Here is a 24,009-nt window from a genome sequence, read left to right on the forward strand (position 1 = left end):
TTTAGGTGTCAAAGAATAACCTCCTCAACCCATTTCCAGCATAGATGCGATCCCGCCAGTCTCTCCTAAGTGGTCTCAATAGCTCCAGCCCACATTCACTGAACAGCTTGGCTCTCATTCTATCACTATAAAAATCAGAAAGAAAGAGGCTTTTCCTGTGCCTCTCAACAGGGCTTTTGTGCCTGTAATTCCATCCATTTGAGCATTTCTCTAGCGCTCATTACTGTCACACACGGGAACGCTGAAAAGGGACTTCCGGAGATGGAAGAAAGCTGCTTAAGCCACAAGGGTTTCAGAATAAAGGATCAAGCTGTTCTGAAGATATTTAATTTTCTGTGAGGGCTGAAATGTGACTTGAGTAACTCAATTAGCATCTTCTAAGAAGCCACAGGATTATGGCTTTTCTCTCTGAGGCTAAACTAAGCGAACAAGAGTCAGAGTTGGACACAGGGTTCCTCAGAGAAGCATCTTTCTTACCAGCCCACCACTCCCATTAATCACTTACATAAATCACAGGTTTAGTCATTCAACAGACTCAACTAGAGCTCCTAACACATGGCAGGTAACGAGAGGTACTGGGGAGAATATTGCAGAAGAGGTTTCTTACAACTCCACACACACTGTGCACTGTGAAGTGACCAGGACCTCCCCAGAGCCTGGGGCAATAGACTGAGGAGATCCAACACAAGCTTCACATGGCTTCAAAGTCTTGTGGTTATCTTTAAAGTCCATGAGAGCTATGCATTTACTCCGTAAAAGGATTTTTTCTTTCTTTTTTAAATTGAAGTAGAGTTGACCTACAATATTATATTAGTTTCAGGTACACTACATAGTGATTCAACATTTATATACATTATAAATTGATTACCATAAGTCTAGTAGTTTGCCACAGTACAAAGTTACTGCAATAATATTGACTATATTCCCTATGCTGGACACTACATCCCCATGACTCATTTATTTTATAACTGGAAGTTTGTACCCCTTAATCTCCCTCACTTACTTCACTTACTCCCTAACCCCCCTTTCCTCCCTGTTTGTTCTCTATATCTGTGAGTCTGTTTCTGTTTTATGTTTGTTCATTTGTTTTGTTTTCTAGTTTCCACATATAAGTGAAATCATACAATATTTGTCTTTCTCTGTCAGACTTATTTCACTTAGCATATTACCCTCTAGGTCCATCCATTTTGCTGCAAATGGCAAAATTTCATTCTTTTTAATAGCTGAGTAGTATTCCATTGTATATATATACCACATCTTCTTTAACCATTCATCTGTCAATGGGCACTTAGGTTGCTTTCATATTTTGGATATTGTAAATAATGCTGCAATGAACATAGGGGTGCATATATCTTTTCTAATTAGTTTTTTGTTTTCTTCAGATAAATACTCAGATGTGGAATTGCTGGATCATATGGTAGTTCTATTTTTAATCTTTGAGGAACCTCCTGTTTTCCATAGTGGCTGCACCAACTTATAATCCCACCAACAGGGCATGAGAGTCCCCTTTTCCCCACCTCCTTGACACTTGTTTTTAGTTGTCTTTTTGATAACAGTCATTCTAACAGGGTGAGGTGATATCTCATTGTGGTTTTGAATTGTATTTCCTTGATGATTAGTGAAGTTGAGCATCTTTTCATGTGTCCATTGGTCCTCTGTATGTCTTCCTTAGAAAAATGTCTATTCATGTCCTCTACCCATTTTTAATTGAATTGTTTGTTTTTTTGATATTGAGTTGTTTGAGTTTTTTATATATTTTGGATATTAACCCCTTAACAGATATATCAGTTGCAAATATCTTCTCCCATTTATTTGGTTGCCTTTTCATTCTGTTGATGGTTTCCTTTGCTGTGCAAAAGATTTTTATGTAGTCCCATTTGTTTATTTTTGCTTTTGTTGCCCTTGCCTGAGGAGACAGAGCCAAAAAAATATTGCTAAGACTGATGTCAAAGAGTGTACTACCTGTTTTCTTCTTACATTTAAGTCATTAATCCATACTGAGTTTATTTTTGCATATGGTATAAGAAAGTGGTCCTGTTTCATTCTTTTGCATGTGGCTGTCCAGTTTCCCCAACACCATTTTATTGAAGAGACTGTCTTTTCTCTGTTATTGGCTTTTAATATTTCTTGTAAGGCCTCTTTAGTGGTAATGAATTCCTTTACAAGCTTTTGCTTGTCCGGGAAACTCTTTATGTCTCCTTTAATTCTGAATGATAACATTGTTGGGTAAAGTATTCTTGGTTGTAAAATTTTTCCTTTCAGTACTTTCAGTATACCATGGCACTTCCTTCTGGCTATAAAGTTTCTGCTGAAAAATCAGCTGATAGTCTTATGGGGGTTTCCTTGTACATAACTAGTCTTTTTATTGCTGCTTATAAGATTCTTTAACTTTTGACATTTTAATTATAATGTGTCTTGGTGTGGGCCTCTTTGGGTTCATCTTTTTGGGGATTCCCTGTGCTTCCTGGACTTGGATGTCTGTTTCCTTTGCCAAGTTAGGGAAGTTTTCAGATATTATTTCTTCAAGTAGGTTTTCTGTCCCTTTCTCTCTCTCTCTTCTTCTTCTTATGGGACCCCTGTAATTCAAATGTTAGTATGCTTGACCCAGAGGTCCCTTAAATTATCTCATTGTTTAAAATTCATTTTTCTTTTCACTGTTTTGATTAGGTGATTTTCACTATTCTGTCTTCCAGATTGCTGATCTGTTCTGCATCCTCTAATCTGTTATTGATTCATTCTAGTGTATTTTTCATTTCAATTATTGTATCCTTCAGTTCTGATTGGTTCTTTTTTATATTTTCTTTCTCTTTGTTGAAATTCTCACTGAGTTCATCCATTGTTCTCTAGAGTCAGTGGGCATCTTTATGACTATTACTTTGAACTCTTTATCTTATAAATTGCTTATCTCTGTTTAATTTAGTTCCTTTTCTGATGTTTTGTCTTGTTTTTTCATTTGGAAGGTATTCCTTTGTCTCTTTATTTTGCCTAACTCTCTGTGTTTGTTTCTATGTATTAGGGATGCTGGCTACATCTCCTAGTCTTGGAAGAGTGGCCTTACGTGAAAGGTGTCCTGTGGGGCTCAGTGGTGCAATCCCCCCTGGTCACCAGAACACTGCTATGGGCATGCTGATGCATGGGGCTGGTCTTCAGTGCAACTGACTTCGAGGCCAGTCTGGGACTACTGTGGGTGCTCTGTGGTGCAGGGCTGGCCCCCTGGAGTGGGAGCCACTTTGGAGGGGTGCTGGTGCCAGCCAGGGCTGCCCAGCGGTTGGGGCAGGGCAGAAAGTGTTTTGGAGGGACCAGCTGGAATGGGTCCTCAGGGGAAAGTCAGGGTGGGGCACACAGTGTTAGTCAGGTTGATGGACAGTGACAGAAATGGTGCCTGCCAGTGGTTCCATCCCCAGAACCCTGCCCCTCAAGCGCACGCCTTAAAATTCATCAGTGAGTCTCCTTCTCATGTGACCCAAGCACTTTTCAAGCTGCTGCCTCTGTGCTGGGAGTCAGAGTGAGTGAATGTGTGTGCAAGCCCCTCAGGAGCATCTCAGTCTCCCACAGCCCTTCCACTTTCCTAAACGTAAACCTTACTGGTTTGCAAAGCCAGGCATTATGGGGGTTTGTCTTCCCAGTACAGATCTCCCAGGCTGGGGAGCCTGATGTGGGGCTTGTAGCCCTTGCTCCTCAGGGGGAATCTCTGTGGCTGTGACATCACTCCTGTGTGTGGGTTGCTGCACTGGGGGTGTGGGTTGGACTAGACTGTGTCTCTGCCACTCCTGCCTGTCTCACTGCGTCCTTTGCTTTCTGTTCTTTGTTTAGAAAACCTGTTCTGCTAGTCTTCAGGTAGTTCTCAGAGATAGTTGTTCTATAAGTAATTGTAGTTTCGGTGTGTCCACGGGAGGGAGTGAGCTCAGGGTCTTCCCACTCTGCCCTCTGGATGTGGACCTCTCCCTAATACACATTTAATGCAAAACTAATTTCCCTCTGTTTCCTCAGAATGCTACACCCCCTTCTCAGAGGCAGGAAATGAAGTGTCTGAAATCAGGCACCATAGGCCCATCCTTGGGCCTGGTTAGTGCCTGGCTGGGGCAGAGGGTGATGAATTGGGTGACTGGCCTCAGTTCAAGGTACCACACATTTCTAATTACCCAAGACCTAGTTATTTTCCATGGCTGTACTTCTATGGCAATACCAAAGATATTATTATTTTTCATAATTACATTATAATTGGTTTTTAGCCCAGTAAAAACATATGGTAAAAGCAAACCAACATGTATTTTCATAACCTAAAGGGTTCCTAGGTATTGGCCAGCACAGGTGTTCCCCATATGAGCTTCTGAAGGGCAGGAGGCAGGCGTCCCTGCCCTGAGACAAGAGGCTGGTCTCTCTCAGACTCTGGAATAATCACATCAAGACCATTCCCCTGGAACTTCCCTGGCAGTCCAGTGGTTAAGACTGTGCTTCCACTGCAGGGGGTGCAGGTTCAATCTCTGGTCAGGGAACTAAGATCTTGAGCAGCCAAAAGAAAACAAGAACAAAAGACCACTCTCCTCTTCCCCTAACCCATCCACCAGCCATTCCAGGTCCTAAGGCTTGATGTGCCTTGAGGTTAATTCCCTCCCTCCTTTCTACTTGTCCTTGATTCACTGAGTGGAGGGGGACAGAGTATGACCAACCTCCAGTCCCACCCAGCACACAGTAGTCACCACACAAAGCACTCTTCATAAAAAGTATTTTCTTAACTAATTAGCGGTTTGCATCTAGAGCTTCCCATTCAAGCTGTATGTATGATATAGGGAAATAATTACTTCTGGTAAGAGCTCTCTATTATTTTTTTTTTTTTTTTTTTTTTTTTTTTTTTTTTTTTTTTTTTTTGCGTTATGTGGGCCTCTCACTGTTGTGGCCTCTCCCGTTGCGGAGCACAGGCTCCGGACGCACAGGCCCAGCGGCCATGGCTCACGGGCCCAGCCGCTCCGCGGCACGTGGGATCTTCCCAGACCGGGGCACGAACCCATGTCCCCTGCATCGGCAGGCGGACTCTCAACCACTGCGCCACCAGGGAAGCCCTCTCTATTATTTAGCAAGGTCTTTTTCCTTTCTTTTCCCGTTTAAAAAACTAATGGAAATAAGGAAAACATCAATGGCCTCAGTTCAGGGTACCACACATTTCTAATTACCCAAGACCTAGTTATTTTCCATGGCTGTACTTCTATGGCAATACCAAAAATATTATTATTTTTCAAAATTATATTACTGTTGATTTTCAGCCCATTGAAAACATCTGGTATACAAGTAAACCAACATATATTTTTATAACCTAAGGAGTTCCTAGGCGTTCATTCTGCCCCAGCCCTTTGGCCAGCATATGTGTTTCCCACGTAAGCTGCTCTTGGTCAGTGCTTGGCCAGCCTACCTGTCAGGCAGATACCCCTGGTGCTGTTGCACAGGTCCACCATCACTCGGATCTGCAGGAAGAGAGAACCATTAAAGCGGTTTGGTAGGCAGTGGACCCTGAACTTGCCCTTTATTCAGACAAGCAGAAAGCAATTATAAAAATTTACAAAATAACTTCAGGAGAATATGTAGAAGTCTGAGGAAAAGTTAACCTAAAACTGAAAAGAAACCCTTAAAAGATCTAAAGATTTTTTTAATATCTGCAGCTCATCTATCAACATTGTCAACAGAATCTCCTTGATTTCTACCAAACTCTGAGAAGGCCAAGGATGGGGAAGAAATCACCAAATCTACATCCAGGCTGGCCCCCACAATGTCTGAAGGGCTCAATCTGTGGGTCTGAATAAAGAGGGCTGGTGAGCTTAGCAGTCAGAAGCAAACACTTAACTATCTGAGTGAGTACGGGTGAGGTACTTAACTCCTTGACACTTTGGTTTCCTCTGAAATTGTAGATTATATGAGTAGCTGTCTTGAGGGTTAGGCAGCTCCATGTCTGGCATGTGGAAACTGCCCTTAGAGGAGTGATTCTCATGCCATGTGGACACTGCCTACTTGCCACTGGATGGCCACCTGGAATACATGGTCACTGCATTGTGGTACCATCCTGACACCTGGTTCCCACACACCACTTTACACTCCTCCTCCCATGCATTTTCCACGCTGCTGCTAATGAGCTTCACAAAACCCAAATCTGATCAGGTCAGCCCTGCTTCAAACACTTTTGTGACTCCTTGCTGCTCTAAAGATACAGCAAAATTCCTCCTTCTCCAGCCTCAGCTCACACCATTCCCCCCTCCCTTTCTGTTCTCTAGTTCCACTCTGCCTCAGTTTTCTGATCTGTAAAATGGGGCTATTTGTAGTACTTACATCTTAGGATTGTTGTGAAGTTTTAGTGAAGTTATATGTGAAGCTCTTAGAACAGTGCCTGCCATGTAGGAAGCACACACAAAAGTGTTTTCTGTTTTGTGGAGGCAGCAGAGAGTGCAGATAGAGGCATGAATCCTGAAGTCAAACTGCTTGTGTTCTAATCATGGCTTTGCCATTCACAAGCAGTGTGACCTTGGGAAAGTTACTTAACCTCTCTGTGCTGCAGTGTCCTTGTCTGTAAATGGAGTTTACAGTACCTACCTTACTTAAAGCATGGTTATGTGGATAAATGAGTGAATACAGGCAATACTCTTACAACAGGGCCCGGCATATGATAAGCAAACTCTATTTATGCTACTGTTTTGATGGTTCCTTGGATATGCCTAGAATGACTTAGTTAATTTATCAATTTACCATCCAAGAATTTCAAATTTATACATAGAGCAATTTTTAGACCCAAATAATGTGGCATTTCAAAACTGTGGGAAGAAACATTATTAGTTGGGAAATGGAGTTGAGACAGCTGGATAGAAATGTGGGGAAAAATTAAAAAGATGGATCCCTATTTCACTCCTTACACTAAACAAGTTAAGTGAGCCCCATTAATCTAAAAATTAAAAGTTAAAAACTAGTGAAAATACTGAAGGAAACCTTGGGGAAAATATTTATAATGGTATTAGAGTAGGAAAGACTTTTCTAAGAAAGAAACAACGCTTACGCTATATATAGGAAAAATGTGATAAATTCAACTGTCTAATAATTAAAAATTTCTGCAAGAGGTAAAATACTACAAACAATAACAAAGGAGAAATACAAACTTAGAAAAATAATTGCAAAGGGCTTGTATATAAAGAGCTGTTACAAAGCAATAAGGGAAAAAAACAAAAACAAAGGAAAATGGGCATTGGAACCAGGCAGAAAGTTCAAAGAAAAAAAATAGTGCTTTATCTTCACTTACAGTTGAAGAAAAACATCAAATTATGAAATACTATTTTTACTTCTTAGGTTTGTTAATAAAAAGAATAACAGCACTTCTCACGAGGGTGTCAGGAAAGTAGCACTCTCATATTGTGTTGATGGAAATGTAAAGGGATACTGCCTCTCTGGAGGGCATTTTGACAATATCTATGAAAATTTAAATGGATCTACATTTTGGCTCATCAATTACGCTTTGAGATTTATTCTACAGATACACTCATATATGCATGAGAAGATGTAAGTACAAAGATGGTTGTTGCAAAAATGTGTGCAAAAGCAAAAACTAGAAACAACCTAAATAATGATCAGTGAGGTCTGGTTAGAGAAATTGTAGCATATTCACATAAGGAAATACTGTGAAAAAGAGTAAATTTAAATCCATAAAGCTGATATTGAAAGATCTCCAAGATAAACGAAAAAATACAAGGTACAGAGGAGTATGTATAGTGTCCTTTCATTTATATAAAAAAGTAGTACATACAAAAATGCTACTTTATGCTTCTCTCTTGCTGCTTTCCAGATTCTCTCTTTGTCTTTGACTTTCTAGAATATTTCTGGAGAGAAACTTAAGAAGGAGAACTGAAACCTAAAAACTCCTCCTCAAGTAAGGAGCAGTAGAGAGCCAGGGTCAGAGGGAGCTACACTAAGCATGATTGGCCCTTCTGTTTTATTCAAAATTTTTGCTGATTTCTCTCTCAATTAAACTCTTTGTAAAAAGAACATGTTTTGGTTTGAAGGGAAAATTTGTTTTGTCTTCTACCTAGGTTTATTTTGTTTGCTAGGAGATCCAGAGGGAAACTTGTACGGTATTTACTTTTTGTGAAGTGTGTCAGCAGGTGCTTACTGACTGCTTTAGAAATTTATTGTGAAATATATCATACATATCACAAAAATATGAAAGGTGTGCCAACAGTTTAAAGATGAATAATAAAACAAACATGTATACACCACCTTCAGCTAAACAAGGCTTTAGAGCATCCCAGGTGCCCCTCCCAAAGCACACCCTTCCCTCCCAGCCACAACCACTCCCTGAGCTGAAGTATATTGGGCCATGAAACTCTCCCTTTTGTACAGATAGCAACAGAGAGGCTTAGCGAGGTGAGGTCATTTATTCAAGGTCACACAGCTTGCTCTTGGAAAAGCCAGGCTCAGCTCCAGGTTTCCTGATTCCAGGTTTACTGCACTTTCTATTATGGCTCTGATGAGTATCTTAACGTAACCATAAGAAATTTCGATTCACTGTGTTTAGTCATGCTCATAAATTAATGCAATCAGCTGCACTACAAAATTTATCATCTTAAAAAATGTATAATTGTCCATTGAGAGGACCATTAGAGGCTTCACAATGCTTCATCTGTTGCCTGGGGGATCACAGCAGAAGGAGTAGTTAGAAACAACAGAAGCATCAATAGGGAAAATTAACCTTTCTCTCTTTTATGCTCATCACTGGTCTGCAGTTGGCACAGCTTCTATAAAAAATGATGAAGAAGGAGTTTTCATTTCCGGATCTTTTGGCTTCATTTATATGCTAAAAGTTAATTTAGATATTTACCAGGAAATTGTGTTAATCTTCACTCGGGAATATTCTTTTAACAAACATGGTCTATATAAGATTGTATCAAGGTAAAATGTGGTATGAAAAGGTATGGCCATAAGAAAACGAAAACTTTTTTTTTTCCTGATAATAATGATTAAGAGTTTGGATGAAAATAAGAAAAGTCAAAATTGAAAGTCACAAAATCTAGCTTGTCAAATTAAGGAGTCATATTTGGTATACAAGGCTTCCTAGATCTTGATTTAGGATTTGAGAACGGTGAAGCTGGAAGAGGCCTTAGAGCTCATTGTCCTGGGGGTGTCAGGCAGGACCCATCCAGGACGTGGCCCTGCCCCCTCTCGAGGCCATCTCCCCCTGCTCTCCCCCATTGCTCTGCTCCAATCACACTGGCCATCATCACTGGTCTTTGCCATGCCTTATAAGGCATGGGGACTTGTTTTCAGCTTTGACAACATATGGCAGCAATGGGAGAAAAGACAGCCAAAATGGGTCCCATTAGTGGCCTGACCAGACCTTCCAGTTTTCTCTCTGGATACAGAACTGGTCTCGCTGGATTAGTAGAACTCATGGGATCTTAGGAAATTCATGGGCAAGGAAGGGGCCCCTGAAGAAAAGTAATGGACTTCTTGCTAATCTGGCATCAGATGGCTTGAGCTGGCTCTAATTCAAACTAAAAATAGATGGGACTAATTTGGCAGCCTCTATGAGAAAGAAAATGCTATGAACTGGGAATCTCACTTGCAGGAAGCTTATACAATGATATCTGGGCAAGAATGATTATTGCAACATTGTGATGGCAAAGGCCTTCCAAAAATCTAAATGTTCATCAGTAAGGCACTTGTTAAACAGATGAGAAAGAATGAAGTAGATCTATATGGACTAATCTGGAAAGATGGCTTTGACATACTGTTAAGTGATAAAAGCAAGGTGCAGCCCAAGCCATATAACACAATACAGCTTTTTGGTTGGAAAAGAATATTTAGATATGTCTGGATAAGCGCAGAGAAAAGTTGGAAGGCTCATGAACCAAACCATTAACAGATTTTTTTTCTCCTGGAGACTGAGACTAGGAGATAAAAGGGGGATTTTCATTTCTTAGTTTGTATTGTTTTAAAAGATATGTTGGGATTATGGGTGAATTTTACTTTGCTATGCTTTAATAATTCAGAGAGAGAGAAGAGAACATGCAAGCATTATATGAACCCAAAAGATGGGTCTAATGATCCAGCTTTCTCTGGGAATCCAAATATTATGCCTTCACAATAACCCCCATCACTTGGAATAACTTGGACAGATCTCTGTTGCTTCTAGACAAATGAATGTAGAATGAACTAGAACAGCTGTCTAGTGAGTTGCAAATTGTTCATTAGTCGTAAGATATTTCTTTTTCCCACATAAATTGCCAACCCTCCAAATAAAAAAACAAATAGAATGAAGCTACTCTGGGTTAACTTATCTGTAAAATGAGAGGGTTGGACTAGATAGATGATTTCAAACTGTGCTCCCAGGAGGAATCAGGGGAGGAAGTGGGGAGGGACACCTGGAGACCTAGAGTCAGGGGAGGAGGGATAAGAAAGCTGAGGTCCAAAGAAAGCAAGTGAAGTAGCTGGCCCAGCCTCCCCTAGCTGGTTCCAGAATAGAGTCCTACTTCCCCCCACCCCCCACCCCGCATCTACTTTTTCATACCATTTAGCCTTTGCAAAAGGAATTGTCTGAAATTCAACAGGAAATGCAAATTTTTGCTTTAGTTTACTTTGAATGTGAACAAGATGTTAGATTTTTATCAGTTGATTATGCATCAACTTCAAGAAATCTCTTCTGTGCAAAAAAGAAAGGTTTAATCAAAAGTGTTTCTCATCAGAATGAATAGAGCTAAATGCCGTGTGCTGCCACTGCTCATCAGAACACAAAACCTCAGGTAGTTGGCTGGCCTCCCTCTTGAACTCCCTTCCTCTCACCTTTTACTCTCAGGACTGATTCACGAAAAAGTAAGGGAGCAAACCTGCCTGTCATCACCAGTTTACGTATTGCTGAAATAATGTGTCCTGTCATGGCTTCTCTGAAGTTCCCCAAGTACAGGTTCTGGTTTGCTGGGGGGAACAATGTTTAAGTTCCAAGTAACCTTTCAGATCTGACCTATTTTGTAACTTAAATTCCATTTTCTTAGACAACTGAATACCCTTTATGGTGCTCCTTAATTTGCAAATTGCTGTTATTTTGTGTATGCAAATCATCCTTTAGAAAACATCGAGCTATGAATGTGGTGGCCCAGCTGCTGGAGGGTTAGACCACAGGTATTGGCGGAATCTCTCATGGGGTCTGAAGCTGCGGTGAGCAATCCTGGACTCATCCCTCTGAAAGGCAGGAATTCACACTGGGACCAAGACGTGGTGATGACAATCTGCAAACCCTAACAGGAAGGTGCGGTTTGCTATGTACCGGGTGAAATACTGAGGCACGACGTTCTTCCTGCAGCCCCACAGGAAGATCAGCCAAAGGTCTAGGCATTTGTCGCAAGTGAACAAACCCTGGCCATCCCACACTAATGGCCTGGGGCCGAGTGCTCTTGTCAGTTGAAACTGGTATCCTCAGAGCCCAGCTAAATCCTAATGAGTCTTCCCCAAAGACCTCCATTCCCACTAACTGCCCCCTTTACAGCCCAGCAGCATCACCACGTGGCTGCTTGTTGGCACGCTCTGTCATGTTTTTCAGGCTCCTCAACCAGATAGGCTCCTATTGGTAGGGACGTACTCTTCCTGTACAGTGCATTCACTCATCTGGTCCCTTTGCCGACATTAGAATGGTATTGAGCACATAGTAGATATTCAACAAATACTTCATTATTGACTACTCAATCAATTGGGAGGGGAATGTGCTCTTCAACCAAAGATATTATTCCTTTTTTGACCAGCAGTACATGGGAACCGAACATCTAGCATGTGGTTACCTGTTTCTCTTTGTGCCCATTTGCTTAAGATAACCTTTTTGGCAAACACTCCACTAATCCCTAGAAAATAGGAGCTTGGAGATACTAGGGTTATCCTATAGGGTCCCTGACACATGGCTAACAGAAAATAACAGAAACACTTCATGCTGTCTTGAGTAGAAATACCTGGTTAGGCCTGAGTTGGCCAGGTAGAGACTGGGGTGCTGAATGAAAAGGAGTCTCAAACATCAATGAAAATGCAATGCCATAGGGAAAACATGGTATTCCCCAGCTCTTCCTGCTTTGCTAAGTAGATCAGAATGGAGGTGAAGACCAGCCTGCCCTCCAAGGAGCACGGGTCTCAGACTACTTGTCCCTAAGGCATTTATTTTCCCGAGTAGCTTACAAGGGCTGAACTGAATTGCTAGTGATGGTGCGGCCTCCCATTGCCCTCCTTCTCACCCTGCCTCAGTAATTGCCTGGATTCTCTAATAAAATGCTGAACAAATAGTTAACATGTATTGGTTTAGAGTCCACCCACAGTCTTGGCCAGCCCTCTTGCACACAAAGGCTGGGGGGTCACAGAAGTTGAAGCAGCTCAGGCTGGGCCCAGGCCTCCTCAGCAATCCCAGTTGGAAGGGGCAGTTCCAGCAAATGCCCTCACCCAATGTCTCCGGCAAGATTACTTTCAGCCCGGATCAGGGCCTGGGGGAACAGCCCTGTGCCATTTATTAACCCTGGGGACACCTAAAAATGCATGATGGAAGTCCCTGAAGGAGCAATTCCTTCCCCAGGTGTGCTTGGAGGCCTTCTTTAGGTCTGACCTGATGGGGGAGATGAGTGACTTGTTTCTTGTTGGCTGAGCAGGATCCCCTACTAGCTCCCCAGCCCCTTGACAAAACAGGACTCATGGCAATACTTACCCCAGGGAGTGGCTGTGAGGAGTAAATGAAGGAGTCCTTATAAAAACAACTTTTTGGTGTTCGTACTAGTGTTACATAAACATGATTTCTCATGATTTGAATGTAAATCAGCTGATTCTGCTTTTTAAAAAATCGTCAATTCATACTATTTTAATCAAAGCCTGATTACTAGTTTCGAAATGTAAAACAGAGTAGGATTTATAGAAATAACCAGATATAAATTGATAATTGCCCTAACCCACTAAATATAAGCCTCGATTGGTATTATAACTCTCTTCCTAAACCATTCCCTTCTCCCACCAGGAGCCCCTCAAGTGCCAGCAAGCCCCAGTTCTCAGCCTTGTCCCGTCTGCAGTTCAAGCAGCCACCTCTCAGGAATGGCCTGTCCTTTTGCATTTCCTCCTGTCGCCTGCTTAGTTGGGAGCTGCTGACAGCCTGGACTCCTCATGCTAACATGCTGACCCGGCTCCAGAACCAGGAGTGATGGGCTACTCTCAGAGGAGGCTCAGAACGCCTTTCCCACTATCTCCTGTGCTCACACCTTTCTTCCTCCAGGTCGGAGATGGACTCAAACATGGAGACAACATGATGTTTTATCTACTTATACTGCATCTCATCCTGACACAGTTCTCCCCAAGTCATAAGAGAAAGTAGCAGCTAAAAATCAAGTTACTAAGTTCAAATCCAACTTTAAGAAGTTGTTTTGTATTGAATTGCCTATTTTCAAGCCCAGCAATTTTACAATTTATTCTGGCCAGTTGTTTCTTAAAGGGGAAAAAAGCTCTTTCTATCTCTGTGTATTTTAAACACATGCAAATGTAATGGAATAGCTTTCAAGTGAAATTATATGTAACTATGAGAAAATATTGGTAACTATTTGATCTTGAGACTTGAGGTAGGAAAGAACATTTTAAGCATAAAAGCAAAAGAAGAACCCATAAATGAAGGACTTTATAGATTTGACTACATGAAAATGGAAAATTTTAAATACTCCCCACCAAAAAAAAACCCCAGCAAACAGAATTAAAAGATAACACCCAGGACTGAACAGTGTGGTGTAAAGAACATGAGTTTTGGGAGTCAGATACAGCTAAGTCTGATCTGAGTGCCAATTCCTTCACTCACTGGCTCTGTGTCCTTGAGCAGGATGCTCTCTAAGCCTCAGTGACATGTCTGTAAAATGGGAATAATCATAATAATGATAATAATAGCAACTACCTCATAAGGTTGTTACCAGGATACGGACTTTTTTGACACACATACCTAAAGCTCTTAGCATAGTGCCTGGCAAGTTTTAGGTTCTCACTAAATGTTATAATCATTACTAAGGGAAAAATACTGCAACATGTGTAATACACAAAAAGCAAATAGCTTTTCTATATAAAAGGTATTTGTAGATTAGTAAGAAAAATTTTTTAAACAAATTAAAAAATGAGTTAAAACATGAAAAATCTCCCACAATGATTTCAAATCACCAATAGACATAAAAAAAAATTCATCCTCACTGTAATCAAACACCTGCAGCCCCTTCCATGATGTTAGGGATTCAACCTGTCCCAGGGTTGGGTCCCGCTTATTTATTTATTTATTTATTTATTTAGTGTCCTACAATTCAACTCAATTCTTCCTTTTAAAAAATTGTTTCAGGTGTACAGTATTATAGTTCAACATCTGTATACAGTAGAGTAGACTACCATAAGTCTAGTTACCATCCATCAACATACAGTTGACTACTTTCACCCAACCCTCCAACCTCCTTCCCCTCTGGTAATCACTAATCTCTTCTCTGTATCTATGAGTTTGTTTTATTTTGTTTCTTGGGTTTTTTTGTTTAAGATTTCACACTTGAGTGAAATCATAGGGTATTTGTCTTTCTCCATCTAATTTCACTTAGCATAATACTCTAAAAGTCCATCTATGTTGTCACAAATGGCATGACTTCATTATGTTTTATGGCTGAATAGTATTCCATTCCATCTTCTTTATCCATTCATTCATTGATGGGCACTTAGGTTGTTTCCATATCTTGGCTATTGTAGATAATGCTGCAATGAACAAAGGGGTGCATATATCTTTTCAAATTGGTGTTTTTGTGTTCTTCGGGTAAATACCCAGAAGTGGAATAGCTGGGTCATATGGTAGTTATATTTTTAATTTTTTGAGGAATCTCTATACTAATTTCCATAGTGGCTGCACCAATTTACAGTCCCACCAAGAGTGCATAAGGGTTCCCTTTTCTCCACATCCTCCCCAATATTTGTTACTCCCTGTATTTTCAATAATAGCCATTCTAACAGGTGTGAGGTGATATCTCATTGTGGTTTTGATTTGTATTTCCCTGATAACTAGTGATGTTGAACATTTTTTTCATGTGCCTGTTAGCCATCTCTATATCTTCTTTGGAAAAATGCCTATTCAGATCCTCTGTCCATTTCTTGAATCAGGTTTTTTTTGTTGCTGATGTAGGAGTTTTTAAATATATTTTGGATAATAACCTCTTATCGGATATATGATTTGCAAATAACTTCTACCATTCAGTAGATTGTTCTTCATTTTGTTGATGGCTTCCTTTGCTGTGCAGAAGCTTTTTAGTTTGATTTGGTCCCATTTGTTTATTTTTGCTTTTGTTTCCCTTGCCTTTGGAGTAAGATCCACAAAAACATAGCTAAGACTGATGTCAATCAGGTTACTGCCTATGTTTCTTCTAGTAATGGTTATGGTTTCAGGTCTTTCTTTCAAGTCTTTAATTTATTTTGAGTTAATTTTTGTGTATGGTGTAAGATAGTGGTCTAGTTTCTTTCTTCCTTTCTTCCTTTTTTTTTTTGGCATATGGCTGTCCAGTTTTCACAACAATATTTACTGAAGAGACTGTCTTTCTCCATTGTATGTTCTCTACTGCTCCTTTGTCATATATTAATTGTCCATATATGTGTAGGTTAATTTCTTAGTTCTTAATTCTGTTCCACTGATCTATGTGTCTGTTTTTGTGCCAGTATAGTATAGTATATTATAGTATAGTTTGAAATCAGGGAATGTGATACTTCCCCAGCTTTGTTCTTCTTTATTAAGATTATTTCGGCTATTCAGGGTCTTTTGTAGTTCTGTACAAATTTTAGAATTATTTGTTTAAGTTCTGTGAAATTTGCCATTGATGTTTTGATAGTGATTGCATTGAATCTGCGATTGCTTTGGGTAGTTTGGACACTTTAATAATATTAATTATTGCAATCCATGAGCACAGAATATCTTTCCACTTATTTATGTCTCCTTCAATTTCTTTCATTAATGTCTTGTAGTTTTCAACATATAGGTCTTTTACCTCCTTGGTTAATTTTTTTTATATAAATTTATTTATTTTATTTATATTTATTTTTGGCTGCATTGGGTCTTTGTTGCTGCGTGCAGGCTTTCTCTAGTTGTGGCAAGCAGGGGCTACTCTTTGTTGTGGTGTGTGGGCTTCTCATTGCAGTGGCTTCTCTTGTTGAGGAGCACAGGCTCTAAGTGCACAGGCTTCAGTAGTTGTGGCTCATGGGCTCTAGATCGCAGGCTCAGTAGTTGTGGTACATGGGCTTAGTTGCTCCATGGCATGTGGGATCTTCCTGAACCAGGGCTCGAACCCGTGTCCCTGGCATTGGCAGGCAGATTCTAAACCACTGCACCACCAGGGAAGCCCCTCCTTGATTAATTTTATTCCTAGGTATTTTATTCTTTTTGATTTGGGTTTGCATTGCTAATGGGTTTGTTTTCTTAATTTCTCTTTCTGACAGTTTGTTCTTAGTGTATAGATATGTCATAGATTTTTTTTTTTTTTTTTTTGGCCACACCAAGCAGCTCTAAGGGATCTTAGTTCCCTGACCAGGGATTGAACCTGGGCCTCCTGCAGTGGAAGCGCAGAATCCTAACCACTGGACTGCCAGGGAATTCCCACCACAGATTTTTATATATTGATTTTGTATCCTGCTACTGTTCTGAATTCATTTATTAGTTCCAACAATTTTTTGAGAGTCTAGGGTTTTCTATGTATATTATCATGTCATCTGAAAATAGTGACAGTTTTTACTTCTTCCTTTCCTATTTGTATAACTTTTATTAATTTTTCTTGCCAAATTGCTGTGGCTAGAACTTCCAATACTATGTTGAGCAACAGTGGTTAGAGTGGGCATCCTTGTCTTGTTTCTGATCTTAGAGGAAAAGTCTTCAGCTTTTTGTTGTTGAGTGTGATGTTAGTTGTGGGTCTGTGATATATGGCCTTTATTATGCTGAGGTATGTTCCTTTTATACCTACTTTGTTGAGAGTTTTTATCATTAATGGATGTTGAATTTTGACAAATGCTTTTTCTGCATCTATTGTATTAAAATACATCTAGTCTAAAATGTGAAGTGGATAGCTGGTGGGAGGCAGCTGCATGGTACAGGGAGATCAGCTCGGTGCTTTGTGACCACCTAGAGGGGTGGGAGAGGGAGGGTGGGAGGGAAACACAAGAGGGAGGAGATATGGGGATGTATGTGTGCATGTGGCTGATTCACTTTGTTGTACAGCATAAACTAGCACAATATTGTGAAGCAATTATACTCCAATAAAGATGTTAAAAAAACAAAATAAAATACATCTGGTCTAATGTGTCATTTAAGTCTGCTGTTTCCTTATTTTCTGTCTGTATGGTTTATCCATTGATGTAAATGGGGTGTTATAGTTCCCTACTATTATTATATTGCTTTTAATTTCTCCCTTTAAGTCCATTACTATTTGCTTTATATATCTTGGTGCTCCTCTGTTGGGTGCATATACATTTATAAATGTTACATCTTCTTACTGGATTGACCCCTTTATCATTATCTAATGCCCTTCTTTGTCTTTTATTACAGTCTTTGTTTAAAGTCTATTTTATCTGATATGAGTATATCTACTCCAGCTTTATTTTCTTTTCCATTTACATAGAATATTTTTTCCATCTTTCACCTTTGGTCCGTGTGTGTACTTACTTCTTCTTTTTCTTTTTTTGGAAAAAAATTACCCCTTATTATTTTTTTGTTGTACTTTTAAAAAAACTTTTTATTTTATACTGGAATGTAGCCAATTAACAATGTTGTGATAGTTTCAGATGCACAGCAAAGCAACTCAGCCATACATATACACATATCCATTCTCCCCCAGACTCCCCTCCCATCCAGGCTGCCACATAACATTGAGCAGAGTTCCCTGTGCTATACAGTAGGTCCTTGTTGATTATCCTTTTTAAATATTAGTAATGTGTATGTGTACTTACTTCTGAAGTGAGTCTCTTGTAGGCAGTATATAGATGAGTCTTGTTTGGTTTTTTTCAATCCATTCAGCTACTTTGTCTTTTGATTGGAAAATTGATTCCATCTACATTTAAAGTAATTATTGATAGGTATGTACTTATTGCCATTTTGTTAATTGTTTTCTGGCTGTTTTTGTGGTTCCTATTTGTTCCTTTCTTCTTCTCTTTCTATCCTTGTGTTTTGGTGGTTTTCTTTAGTGGTATGTTTCAATTCATTTCTCATTTTCTTTGGGGTATTTACTATAAGTTTTTCCCCTGTGGTTACCATGAGGTTCACATATAACATCCTATGTAAATAGCAGTCTGTTCCAAGTTGGTAGCAACTTAAATGTGAACACATTCCAAACCTTTATATTTTTACACCCCTCCACATTTTACACTTGTGATGAGACATTTTAAATCTTTTAATTTTATGTATCCCTTAACTAATTATTTTAATTGTAGTTAATTTTACTACTTTTGTTTTTTTAACATTCCTGGTTGCTTTATAGGTGATTATCCACCAGCTTTATATAATATTTACTTTTTCCAGTGAAATCTTTTACTTTCATACGTTTTCATATAATTAATTAGAGCCATTTTTTCAGCTTAAAGAAGTCCCTTTAATATTTCTTATAGAGCCAGTTTAGTGGTGGTGAATGTCTTTAGCTTTTGCTTAACTAGGAAACTCAATTTTTCCTTCAATTCTGAATGATCGCCTTGCTTGGTAGAGAATTCTTGATTGGAAGCTTTTTCCTTTCAACACTTTGAATATGTTATGTCACTCCCTTCTGGCCCATAAGGTTTCTGCTGAAAAATCTGCTGATAGTCATATGGGGTTTTTCTTGTATGTAACAAGTTGTTTTTCCCTTGTTGATTTTAAGATTCTCTCTTTATCCTTAACTTTTACCATTTTAACCATAATGTATCTTAGTGTGTGTCTCTTTGGGTTCATCTTATTTGGAACTCTCTAGGCTCCCTGGTCTTGAATGTCTTGTTTCCTTCCCCAGATTAGGAAAGTTGTCAGCCACAATTTCTTCAAATAATTATTCTGGCATTTTCTCCCTCTCTTCTCCTTTTGGAACCCCTATAATGCAAATGCTATTCCACTTGATGTTGTCCCAAAGTTCCCTTACGGTATTCTTCATTTTTTTAAATTATTTTTTTCGTTTTGCTGCTCTGTTTGGGTGAGTTCCATTGCTTTGTCTTCCAGTTCACTGATTTCTTCTTCTACCTCATCCAATCTGCTGTTGAACCCCTCTACTGGATTTTTTTTCAATTCATTTACAACTTCTGTTTGGTATTTTCTTATATATTCTATCTTTTTGTGAATTTCTCACTGCATTTGTCCATTCTTCTGAGTTCAGTGAGCATCTTTATGATCATTATTATGAACACTTGATCAGGTATATTGCTTATCTCCATTTCACTTAGTTCCTATTTTGAGGTTTTGCCTTGTTCTTTTAATTGGAACATATTCCTCTGTCTCCTCATTTTGCCTAATTTTCTGTGTTTGTTTCTATGTATTAGGTAAATCAGCTACCTTTCCCAGTCTTGAAGAAGTGGCCTTATGTAGGAGATATCCTGTGAGGCTCAGAAGTGCAATCCCACCTGGCCACCGGTGCCAGTAATCAGGGGTGTCCCCTATGTGGGCTGCATGTGCCCTCCTGTTGTGTCCAGGTTGTAGCTACTCCTGCGGTACATTGGTGGGTGGAGCTGGCCCCATGAATGGTTGTGCAGCCTGGTTGTGGTGGCTGTTGTATGCTGGTGGGTGGGGCTAGCCCTTGAAATGGCTGTGTGGCCTGCCACGTTGGCTTTCATGCACTGGTGGATGAGTTATTGCACAGCTGGCTGTAAGGCCTGGCCAAGGCACAGGGGTAGGCAGGGCTGTTGGTGGGGCATGCCCATTGATGCTAACAGGTTATATAGAGATTTCCAAAATGGTGCCCTCCAGTGTCAGTATTAGCAAGGCAGCCTGAGATCACAAAAATGGCTCTCGTCAGTGTCTCAGTCCCAGGGTAGTGTCCCAACAGGTTCCTGCCTCTTTGGCAGATACTTCAAGATTAGTAAGTGGGTCCCCCTCACCTATAGTCCAGGCACTTTCAATCTGGTGTTTTTGCACTGATTTTCAGGTTGAGTGAGTCTGTGCATGAGCTCTTTAAGTGGTGGTTTTCTGTTCCCTGGAGTCCCATAATTTTCCTGGACATATTTCCTGTTGGTTTTCAAAGCCAGGTGTTTTGGGTGCTCATATCTCCTGTGCATGATCTAAGGGCTGGGGTGCCTCATGTGGAGCTCAAATCCCTTGCTCCTCAGAAAAAAACTCTGCCTTTGTGATCCTTCCCGATTGTGGATTTCCATGGCTAGGGTGTGGTTTTTTCCTTGGCATGACCATATTTCTGGTTCTCTTGTTCGCCTTGATGTTGTCCTTTTACCTTTTGTTCTGGAGACTCTGTTCATTCAGTTTTCATGTCCTTTTTAGAGGGAATTATTCCATATGTAGTTGTAGATTTGTTGTGTCTGTGGGTGGAGGTGAGTTCAGGATCTTCCTATGCTGCCATCTTGAACCCTCTCCTGGGCCCTCCTCTTTTAAACATCAAACTACCAAGCCTCTAATATCTTCTCCCACCCGATCTGGCCAGTGATTCTCCAATTTAGGATGTATTAGAATCACCTAGAGTGTAATCTACATACAGATTTCCAGACTCAACCTCCACTGATTCTGACTCAGCAGATCCAGAATGTAGCCCAGACATCAGCATTTTTAAACAGATGCTCCCAGGTCTTTTTGATGAAGATGACCCCCACCCACACTTTGAGAAGTTCTACCCTGTACCACCAAAAACAAGGGCTTGTTCCAGCGTCTTTCAGTTCCTGCAGGCTCTCTCTCTCTCTCGCTCCGTTTTCCTCTCCCAGAAAACTCCCTATGAACTCAGACCTTGAGAACAGAGTCCTGCCTAACGAGGTGGGGCTCTTTTTGTTCTTCTCCTGATGATTCTTCAGCAATTAAAAAAAAAATAAAACCAGAAAGGATCACAGGGTAACTTCTCCATAAGTCACCATGCTTTGTTAACTTATTAACATGCAAAACACTTTTAAAATTAGAGTTTTTATATCTTTCTGTATTTTCCAAGTTACTATAATGGAAACATTAAAAATCAGAAAAAAAGTTGCAAAACTCCTAGTCATTCTCACACTTCGTATATCATCCTAGCTGTAGCTCTGATGTCGCTTTCCCAAAAGCCTTTCTTCCCCATCTCAGGTTGGAGATGTTCTTATCTCCCCCACAGCATCCCTCACTTCTCCCATCAGGGAACTCTTGTCATTGCCTGGTTACTTGTTTGTTCCCCACTAATTGTAAGCATTTCGGGGAGGGGAAGTATATATCTTGTTTATTTTTATAACCTCAACACATAGCCAATAGCTTTCCACATAGTAAGCTGTGAATGAATGAATTCTTCATTCCTCAGCAGGATAGAGAACATTCAAGAAGCTAGAGGCAAGACTGAATATGTTAAATAGAAATTTAAAAAATATAAAAAAACACCAAATTCAAACTTATAGAAACGAAAGCTAGAATGTCTGAGGTGAAAAGTACACTGAGTGGGACTAAGAGCAGAAGAAAGATTAATGAATTTGAAGACATAACAATAGAAACTAGACAAAATGGAACACATCGAGAAAAAAGACTTAAAAAGCAAACAGGTCATCAGTGAGCTGTGGAAAAACTTAAAGTAGCCCAATATATGTGTAATTAGAGTCCCTGGCTGGCAGGGTGGGCAGAAAAGTATCTGAAGAAATAATGGCAGAAAATTTCCCAATTTTAATGAGAACTATAAACCCACATTTCCAATAAGCTCAGCAAAACACAAGCAAAAGAAACATGAAGAAAATGACACCAAGGCATATAATAATAAAACTGCTTAAAACTTTCAGTAAAGGGTAAATCTTAGGGGCAGCCAGAGGAAGAAAAGACACAGCCCACAGAGAGGAACAAAGACAAGAAGAGCAGGCTTCTCATTGCAAACAGGCAAGTGAGAAGATAGTGGCGTGACGTCTTTCAAGTACTAAAAGGGAAACATTCTCAATTCTATACTCAAAATAACTTTCAAGAATGAAGGCCAGGACTTCAGACATTTTTTACATCTCCCTCTATCATGCTCCACCTAAAACGAACCACCTGCCGTTCAAGGGCCTTTTTCCCTTTCTGAAGCCCTGACCATCCCCCAAGTTTCAGCTCAAATGCCACCTTCTTCTTGAAACTTTTCTTGATTGCCCATTGGATTTTATTCTTACTTCTCTTAGGGTCTTACTATCCTTTGCTGTGTCATATGTGCTTGAGGATTTTCCCCTCCCACTAGCCGATGAGTTCCCTGAGGGCTCCTTTCTTGTTTTTCCTATCACCACGGTGTGCACCCACACTGCCCAGAACAGGCGCTTAGCATCTGTTATACTGACTTACATATTACCTAATCCCTGAAAGATTTCTTTTAAACTTCTTTCCAAGGTACTTCTGATGACTTAGAAGTACCTATTTATTCATTAACAAATACTTGATAAGTTGGGCCCTATGTTTATAAAGGTAAGTAAGACAATCTCTGGGTACAAAAAGCTTGCAATATAGTTAATTAATATAATCAGTTGTTTATACAAGAGTTTTAAGTAAAATAATCTGGGTTTAGTAAGAGGTAGATAGACTCTTGGTTAGAACCTCCCTGTGTCCAGGTCATGAGTATTATCATGCTCAGCATCTCCACTATTTCCTGGTTATACCTCCAACTGGAATTCCTTCCCTCCCAGACTCTGGTATTCAGCTGCCTCTTCAATATCTTCACTTGAACATCTAACAGGAATCTCAATGTCAACATACCCCAAACTGAACTCCTGATATTCCCCTCAAAATTATTCCATCTGCAATTCTTCTATCTCATTAACGGCAATTCTATCTTTGCACTGCTTGGCCACTAACCCTGAAGTCACTGAACTCCGTTTTTCCCCCCCTCATATTCAAGCTGTCAGCAAATTCCATCAGCTGGACATCAGACATATCTAGACACTGTCCATTTATCATTCTACTGCTACCACCCTGGTCTCAGCCACTGTCTTTTTTCACTGCAGTAGCTAAATAAATGGCCTCCCTGCTACCACTGCCCACCCTCCCCACACAGAGAGTCTAGTTCCATCATAGTGATCCTTTGAAAAGGCAGGTCAGATCATATCACTCCTCTGCCTAAAATCATCCAAAGACTCCCCATAAAGGCCAATGTCTTCACAACAGCCTGCAAGGCCCTACTTGAACTGGTCCTCTTGTCCTTCCTTCCCCCAGTTATCCCCTCCCAGTCTTCTTGCTGTTCCTTGTGCTCTGGGGACACTCTCCTATCTCAGGGTCTTTGCACTTGCTGTTCCCTCTGCCTGAACAGCTCTCCCCTAGATTTCCACATGGCTCACTCCCTCACCTCCTTCAAGTTTTTGCTCAAATATCACCTTCTTAGTGAGGCCTTCCCCACCCAGAAGACTTCCAGTTGCATCTTCCCCTTCCTGCTCCCTAGTCCTCAACGCTGCTTTATTGTTCTTCACAGCACTCATCACTTTCTAATATTGTAGATAATTTACTTATTTACTTTGGTTCTTGTCTGCTCCTCCCCCCTTCCCCCACTGAACATAAACCCCAACAGGACAGGGATTTACATGGTTTATTCATAGTGTTTCTTGTGCACCCACAGTTGTGCCTGTGATATAGTAGGTGCTCAGTAACTACATGCCGAAACTAACACACACCTCCAAAACTCTTAGTATGAAAAGGAACTAGGTTCAGAGACTGGCAGATACCTTAGTATATATTTGCCCTTGCTGAATTGTGGATGCATTTTATGAGTGAAGTAGTATTCATCAAATACCTCACTAGAGGTCTAGCGAAGAGTGGAGATATATTTAAAGAGACAAGGTGATCAAAGATGACAAATTAGAGACCAAAACTGTACACAAACAAAGTTTTAGTTGTGTGATACAGACAATAAGTGCAGAAGAGGTTAG

At 40.2% G+C, this 24,009-nt stretch overlaps 1 protein-coding gene across 1 annotated transcript in view; it reads right to left on the reverse strand.

Moving 5' to 3' along the window:
- The window catches only part of GLDN (gliomedin), a gene marked incomplete at its 3' end in the record, with an annotated part of 66,295 nt that overhangs the window by 30,648 nt on the left and 11,638 nt on the right, over window positions 1–24,009 (reverse strand). The window contains exon 2 of the mRNA XM_079700424.1: window positions 5,408–5,459. Coding sequence (XP_079556550.1) covers window positions 5,408–5,459 — 52 coding nt within the window. The remainder of the gene's footprint in view (window positions 1–5,407; window positions 5,460–24,009) is intronic.

This window comes from Hyperoodon ampullatus, assembly GCF_949752795.1.
Source record: "Hyperoodon ampullatus genome assembly, chromosome: 3".
NCBI classification, from domain to species: domain Eukaryota; kingdom Metazoa; phylum Chordata; class Mammalia; order Artiodactyla; family Ziphiidae; genus Hyperoodon; species Hyperoodon ampullatus.